The 7,933-nt window shown below is 34.4% G+C and overlaps 1 protein-coding gene across 1 annotated transcript; it reads left to right on the forward strand.

Moving 5' to 3' along the window:
- Positions 1-2,488: 2,488 nt before the first annotated feature.
- LOC104232018 (cysteine proteinase RD21A-like) lies at positions 2,489-5,118 on the forward strand. The gene is made up of 5 exons (XM_009785111.2): positions 2,489-2,493; positions 2,586-2,820; positions 3,002-3,139; positions 3,713-3,768; positions 4,911-5,118. Exons 1-5 carry the CDS (start codon positions 2,489-2,491, stop codon positions 5,116-5,118), a joined length of 642 nt encoding a protein of 213 aa, XP_009783413.2.
- The last annotated feature ends 2,815 nt before the right edge of the window (positions 5,119-7,933 follow it).

Genomic DNA, 7,933 nt, shown 5'->3' on the forward strand with positions numbered 1-7,933 from the left:
CTTACCTAAGATTAACAATGTCTCAAAAAATGTTAAATGGATTAGCTGTCAATTAAGAAAGACTTATTTTAGGAGTTATTGACTATAAAAAAATTAATAATAACTTTGTATCTAAGAAAAGGTAGAAAAATAGACTCCAAATACATAAATAAATATTTCAAAACTCGTCGGGCCGCCCTGGGCAAATTCAGAAAATTAAACTCAAAATTTTAGGTATTGGAAAGAAAGATGAAACTCTTTCTCGTAGGCGTTTCTTCTTGCATCTACCTCATGTCATCACTTCCAAACGTTTGTTATGAATCAACCATGAGAGTCCACTACCATTTAAAAAAATATTTAAAGGCCAACCTCTTATTGTCTATGAGATCGAGCCGTATTAACAAAGACTTCACTGAAACCCATAAATCTAAGCTATTTCCCTAGGACGATTTTTCAAAAAAAAAAAAAAAAAATGGTTGCAGAAAATTATACTCCTAAACCTGATCCAGCCGAAGTATCGAGACAGGCTGATATACCGTCACTTGCCCATCTCATATTCTCATATATATATTACTACTAACAAGGCTTACGATGGACTAGATAAGATCTTTTTGCTCTTAATTCGAGGTTTCGAGTTCGATTCTTAAAAATAAAAATTATAAGATTTTAATCGGGAACATGCGCTTCCCCCTTTGTGGATCTAACATGGGCCAAATTCGAATTAGTTGAAATCTCAAAATAGATACCGGACACCTAATGAAAAACAAAAAAATGACATATTAAGTTTAAAGTAAAATCTAGGTTGAGTTTTGTGAAATGAATTAATTATGTTTTAGACTCGAATTATTGATACTAATTAAAAATGTGCACATGTAATACATTATTCATTTAACTGAATCTATTAACTTTAGATCTTGCATTCCCTAAGTGATCTTTTCACGTAACCTCTTTCCATGGCTGAAAATAAAAACTGTTTGAACATAAATATTAGTTGCAAATCATTTTTTTTTTGAAAATTTCCTTATTATTTCAACTTAACTAGAAATTAGAGAATTTTGAAGTTGAAAACTATTTGAAGAGTATTTCAAGTGAAATAATAATTTTTTAACTCAATTTTTTTTTTTTCTCCAATCGATCGAAATTATGTAAAAACACATACTTCCCAAGTATTCTTTTTCTGCTTCAATCACAAATACTCCATCTTCTACTTCAATCAAATATTGTCCAAATATCTACAAGTTACAAACACCAAACTGTTAAAACTGGTTAAGAAAGACAGTTTGGCGGTTTGGCAGTTCATTCTTATAGAAAATCAGTTGGCAGACCCAATTGACAAAAATGATGCAAGTGTTTTCCTTACATATTTATAAATTGGCCAAAGATAATCTAATAAATATCCACTATTCCAGTTTTTCATCTTTATAAGCTAAAAAATTGGCACTTCACTTACTCGTCAAGCCTCTTTACATTCTTTACTAGTCTCCCCATTTTGTTAATTTTTTCGTTGCGCTTTCAACTATGTATATAGTCGTAGTAACCACTATATATTCTCCTCATCTTCTTTGCGTCCTTATCAAATGCAATTGACATGCTTACAACAATAACAACAATAATAACGACATTTGGGCGAGTGATGAGGAGGTTAAGGGTATATATGATATATGGTTGGCGGAACATGGGAAAACATATAATGGGCTACGAGAAAAGGGGAAAAGATTTGAGATTTTTAAAGATAATTTGAGGTTTATTAGTGAATATAATAACTCCAAGAATCGCACATACGAGCTAGGATTGAACCGGTTTGCTGATCTCACTAACGAGGAATATAGGGCCATATTTTTGGGTACAAGGAGTGGTGCTAGGCGCCGCCTTGTTAAGTCCAAGAACGCTAGCCAACGTTATGGTTCTCGGGCTAACGAGCATCTACCTGAATCTGTTGATTGGAGGAAGAAAGGCGCAGTTGCTCCTATTAAGGACCAATGAAGTTGTGGTACATCCTTCTCTTTTTTCTTTGAATGAGTATTCCTACTTTTTATTATTCCAGTCAATATTCTTTCTTGCTAGAAGTGTAGGATGTAACCTTTTGGTACGTAGATGTGCATTTGTTATATACATTAACTACAAAAAAAAATAAAAAAATAAATTAGCTATGAACTTTGTCGTTGATTTGTCGATAAATCGCTCGTAGCTAACAAATCTGTCACTAATCTATCGCTAATTCCTATTTTCTAGTAGTGATTTATAGCGGAATAAAACTAGCAGTAGATAAGAATTCAGTTAGCTTGCTTCCCCAACATCAGTAGTTGTTGCTCTCGTTAGTGAGAGTAACATATAATAGATTGTTGTTGAAGACATAGTTAAGTATAAATTATGTTCTCGCTAAAAGTTAAACTTTTAGTTGGAATAATCATACACTTCAACATGGTATCAAAGCAGACAGAGATAGTCCTGAGTTCGAGTCTCATGACCGCCTCTCATTATAAAAAAAGAATCAAGCCCTCACGTAAGAATGGCGTGTTGAAAATATAATATATAAAATGTGAAATATCCAAGGGTCGTACGTAGACCTTTGAAAGAAGTGGCTGGATTGTGGATTGTATTTACAGGGAGCTGCTGGGCTTTCTCAACAGTGGCTGCAGTAGAAGGCATAAACCAGATAGAACAGGAGAAATGATCACTCTATCGGAGCAAGAATTAGTAGATTGTGACAGAATTTACAATGATGGTTGTGATGGTGGGCTAATGGACTATGCCTTTGAATTTATCATTTCCAATGATGGTATTGACACTGACACTCACTATCCCTACAAGGGCATCGACTACACTTGTGATCTTGTTCGGGTAGGTTAATTCCTTCGGCCGCTCCTTTTAAGTATAATTTTTTTTACGTTACCAGTATAGTTTAATCTGTAATAACAAATTAGTGACCATTTTTATTAAGCCTCCAAGTAATAATTTTAGATGACCTGATTGTATAAATATTATATACAAAGTTAAACTCGTTTTTATTGAAATGTTACAGAAGAATGCAAAGGTTGTTAGCATAGATGGATATGAAGATGTGCCTGCAAATGAAAAATCACTTCAGAAGGCCGTGGCACATCAACCTGTTAGCGTAGCCATTGATGCCTCCAGCAGGGCTTTTCAGCTTTACTCCTCGGTAATTCATGACCTTATAATCTGATGTCCAATTTTTGTAATAAGTTCTCAACCGCCCTCACACAACAATAAAATTACCTTGATGATAGAATTTATTGTTATAAAATATAAATTATACTAGGTAAATCTTAGTTCAATTACTATTATATTAGATAAAGTTCAGTTAGTTTATTATTTCTTATAGTATGTAAAGTTTTTATTTTACTGTTATAGTGTGTAAAGTTTTGTAACTTTGATATGACAAAAAATAATTTTTTTAATTTGGCTATTATAGTACATAAAGTTTAATGATGATAGGTGAAACTAACTCAACTTTTGTTGTAATTACGGAAACAAAACAAAAAAAAAGAATATAAAAAACGAACCATGAGAACAATTTTTAAAGATACTAATTATATATTTATGATAGATTTGCAACTGCCATCACAAAATAGTAAATACTTCGATTCTTCATATTTACTGACTTAAAATCGTAAAAATTGCACGGGGCGTCTTATTTGATCGCTCCCATTTAATATATACCCATTTTTTTAAAAAAACTTTTAACTTGTACCCACTTTTTAAATAACTTCAGCCCCCTTTCTCCTCCTCATTCTCCTCCTTCCTTTTCTTCTTCTTTCTTCTTCTGCTGTTGGTGCAGATTATTTTTTAGGTAAAATTTCTTTTAAACTGTTGGTGCATAGAAGTTAAAATTTTCTTTTGTACCTTTATATGATTAAAAAAGAAATTATTTTCCATAGTTCTTTTTGTGAGTGAAAACTATCAAGATACCATTGTTAAGTGACGACATCTTTGCATTTTAATCGTATTATGAAGCTCATTATTTGTTCTCGCAATCAGGGATGATTAATTTGTATTTATTTACTTCTTTTTTTGGGGTTGTTTTGATAAATATTATTAAGGTGAAAGTTGTTTCTTGTAAAGCTAAATTGAGTATGCTAGCACATAAAAATTCTTGAGCCCAGTGCTGAGATTTTACCCCAAATATTTTTAACAAACTAACAGGTTGTTTGATGGATGGATCCCCAGCTTATTTGAGCAGATCCTATTCTCAAGCTAGCTTCCAAATAACTTCAGCTCTAGAGCTGAAGTTCGACAGTTACAAAACAAAAACTTCAGCTCTAGAGCTGAAGTTTGCCAGTTATAGAAACTAAAACTTCAGCTCTAGAGCTGAAGTTCGCCAGCTACAAACAAAAACTTCAGCTCTAGAGCTGAAGTTTGACAGTTACAAAACAAAAACTTCAGCTCTAGAGCTGAAGTTCGACAGTTACAAAACAAAAACTTCAGCTCTAGAGCTGAAGCTTGCAAACAAAAAGCCAATTACAAACAAAAACTTCAGCTCTAGAGCTGAAGTTTGACAGTTACAAAACAAAAACTTCAGCTCTAGAGCTGAAGCTTACAAACAAAAACTTCAGTTCTAGAGCTTAAGTTCGCCAGTTACAAACAAAAACTTCAGCTTTAGAGCTGAAGTCCGACAGTTACAAAAAACAACTTCAGCTCTAGAGCTGAACTTCAGGCCCGGCTACTAGAATGCTGAAGTTTTGCGTGATTGCCTTTGTTACTTCAGCCCCGTCTGCTGAAGTTATGCGAAAAAGAGGGTACGTTTGCAATTTTTTTTGTAAAGCGGGTACAAGTTAAAACGTGGCTCAAAAAGCGGGTATAGATGTAAATGCCCCTTAAAATTTTGGTATATATTTCGGACATCAAGGCATATTTAGCGGGTAATGCGGAACAGAATTGGACCATGGTGTGGTGGTAGTTGGCTATGACAGGGAAAAAGGAGTAGACTATTGGATTGTGAGGAACTCATGGGGCACCAATTGGGGAGAAGATGGCTACATCAAAATGGAGCGTAATGTAAAAGACACAAATTCTGGCAAGTGTGGAATTGCTATGGAGGCATCTTATCCCATTAAGAATGCCAAAAATAAAAATACTGTTGGAGAAGAGGATAACATAGGCTCTGTCTCAAGTGATTAGAGTTATTCGCTACCCGTGCTAATGAGAGGTACTTATTTGACTCAAAAGATATTGGAATCTTTTTGAATAAATCAATTAAAAAATATGAAGGGGTAAATCTCACTCAACCATAATAAACTCTAGATCAATAAACTAATCGGAAAAATAATACATGAGATGAGATAAAGGTAACCAATCTTATTGAAATTTCCGTTATGGCTCCCATTAATCAATGGAGGATACCATTTTACATATTTTCTTGGAGAATACTTCGTTCTTCTTTTCGTTATCAAGATTACAGAAGAGAGAACTAGGAAGAGAAATAGAAGTGAAAAACCGCGCCCCTTTTACTGAAGGTTTTCCCCTACTATATATCGTTATGGGACCTTTGGTATGTACTTGGTCTGACGCTCTTTCACACTATGTCTGCCTTAGTCGTCCCTGTCACACCTCCTTTTTGCGCGCCCGCCCCGGAGGGTAAAATGCGCGAGAGAGCTTTTCCAATTTAAGTGACAATATTCGAAATGAGATTATTTATTTAATTCAGAGTCGCCACTTGGGAAAGGTTTGGCTTTTGGTGTCCCAAGTCACCGGTTTATCTTGAATCCCAAATCGAGGAAATTTTCGACTTTCCAAATGAAGTCTGCGAACTAGAAATTCTAAGTAAGGAATTCTGTTGACCCGAGGGAAGGTGTTAGGCACCCTCGAATCCCGTGGTTCTTGCACGGTCGCTTAAATTGTTATAATGGCTAAATATCTAATTTAAATACATGTTATGACTTATGTGCTTTTATTAAGTTTAAAATGCTTTTATTATTATTTTTTTTAAAGAATTGCAACGTCGTGAAAACGCATCTCGAACCAAGTCACAATCAATGCACTCGTGGTTGTTAATACATTCCGACTCCGTTGAGATTTTGAATTTGGGTCACATAGATGCGCACCCGAATTTAAGAAGGTATTTTGATTAAAATCGCGCCTAAAGAGTCTAGCGCGTTATTATCTTTGGGGAAGGCAGTGAAATTCACTAAACAATCCATCCCGAATTCTAAGTATTTTATTACGGCCAATTATTGAGGGCCCCGCAATTTGCATTTTTTATTCGGCGAGGCTCGTCTCATTTTTTGAAAGGGTAAACCTACAGCAACTATATTTTTTCTATTATGTTTGTCTCTAAAAATGAAGGAAAATATACGCTAATTAAATTAACATGCTTGACCAGCTCCGGCCTCTTATTAATTATCAGATTAATTATTTATGAGGCGGGGAATTATTTCATGCCTTATTTCATTAGCTAACATGCTTTTAAGTTGATAAAGAAAATTGCATACAAGATTAATAAAATGCTAAACTCACGCTAAACATTCTTCAAGTTGAATTTAAACTAACTCATTTAAACGAGACTAATGGAATTAATTACTAGAAGATGCTACTAATGGAATTCGAACCTTGTCCTATAAACTGCCTAATGGAGTCCGATAAAGTTAAAAACTCAAAAGATTAAAGCTACGTTGCATTCGGCAAGGTTAAAAGCCACCCGCCCTATATGTACAAAACATGATTGGAGATGAAGTCTAATTATCAATATACTAACTACTTGTACATTCCACTAATTACATAGCTATATCATGTATACTACTAAACAAACTACATATCACAGTATTAAACAAACTAAGTTTCAATTAAGTACATGACCTCATGCATTTTCCGTTGACTTACAACCTTAAAGAATCATACAATCTATTAAGACTTTATAAGACTTATAGTTACAAAACCCAGCGATTAAAAATTCTTCGCTTCTTTCATTTCATACTCATTGTTACTGCTACATCAGTGTGAAATTCGAATGTGTACCTGGATGTTGAAACAACAAGAAGAAGGATAAAGTAGAAAAAATCAGCAGCAGCAAAGAAATGGCAGCAGCAACAACAGTAGTAACGAACCAACAACAATACCAATTCCAAACCAGAAACAACACTCCAACAAAACCCGAAATGATTTGTAAACCCAAAAGCAAAAATCAACACCCAAAAGACTCAACTGAACTTTGAATTATACCAAAACTGGACCAATAGATCTCGGAAGAAGTTCCAGAAAATTGAAATCAAACTGGAATGTCAACTTCAACTACTAAACTCGAAACTGAATAGAAAAATTCAATTGAAGAGTCTCTCTGTTGTTTTGGATGTCAACTCTTTTAAAAACAAACTCTTTTAAGTCTCAAATGATGTCCCTATTCTATCTCCTTTTCTGATTCTTTATGTTGCTGAAAACTAAAGGGAGATCGATTTTTAGGGATGTTTTTGATGGCTGAAAACTGTCTAAAACGCCTCTCCTCTATTTCTGATTGTTCTGCCTCCCTTTTTTTTATATAGAAAGGAAGAAAACTCCTTTCAAGACAGGCTGCCCAGGACTTAAAACAAGCCTTAAAGGCTGTCATCTCCACTTAGGGTGGTCTAGGCATGGGGTTTCTTCTACTTTAAACTGCTAAAATTCAGAAAAGCAGTGGATACCTTGCTGTACAGCAGGTTCCACTACCATTCTCATGTACATCTTCAGCCTTTTATTATTAAACTCACCTTACACCTGACTTCTCATATGTAAAGATGTCAGCCAGGGTGTATTTGCACTATAGACTACTCTAATGGTTCAACCCATACTCAAACTAGCAGTCCACTTAACTTAAACTATGAAGTTTTCATTAAAATTGCAGCTATAACCAATCCTTAAGTGGTTCTTGATTCAACTGAACAGGCTAAACACAGTGTAATCAATTCTAAAAAGCCTCAGTAAACAAGTCAACAGTACGAGTCATATTAATACCATTCCAAACTGA

Source organism: Nicotiana sylvestris, chromosome 9, assembly GCF_000393655.2.
Source record: "Nicotiana sylvestris chromosome 9, ASM39365v2, whole genome shotgun sequence".
NCBI classification, from domain to species: Eukaryota; Viridiplantae; Streptophyta; class Magnoliopsida; order Solanales; family Solanaceae; genus Nicotiana; species Nicotiana sylvestris.

Excerpts from the sequence above, each read along its gene's own strand:
- LOC104232018 (XM_009785111.2), top strand. Across the intron at positions 2,821-3,001 it reads ACACTTGTGATCTTGTTCGG|AAGAATGCAAAGGTTGTTAG; the intron begins GTAGGTTAATTC and ends GAAATGTTACAG. Across the intron at positions 3,769-4,910 it reads TTCTTCTTTCTTCTTCTGCT|GGAAAAAGGAGTAGACTATT; the intron begins GTTGGTGCAGAT and ends TGGCTATGACAG.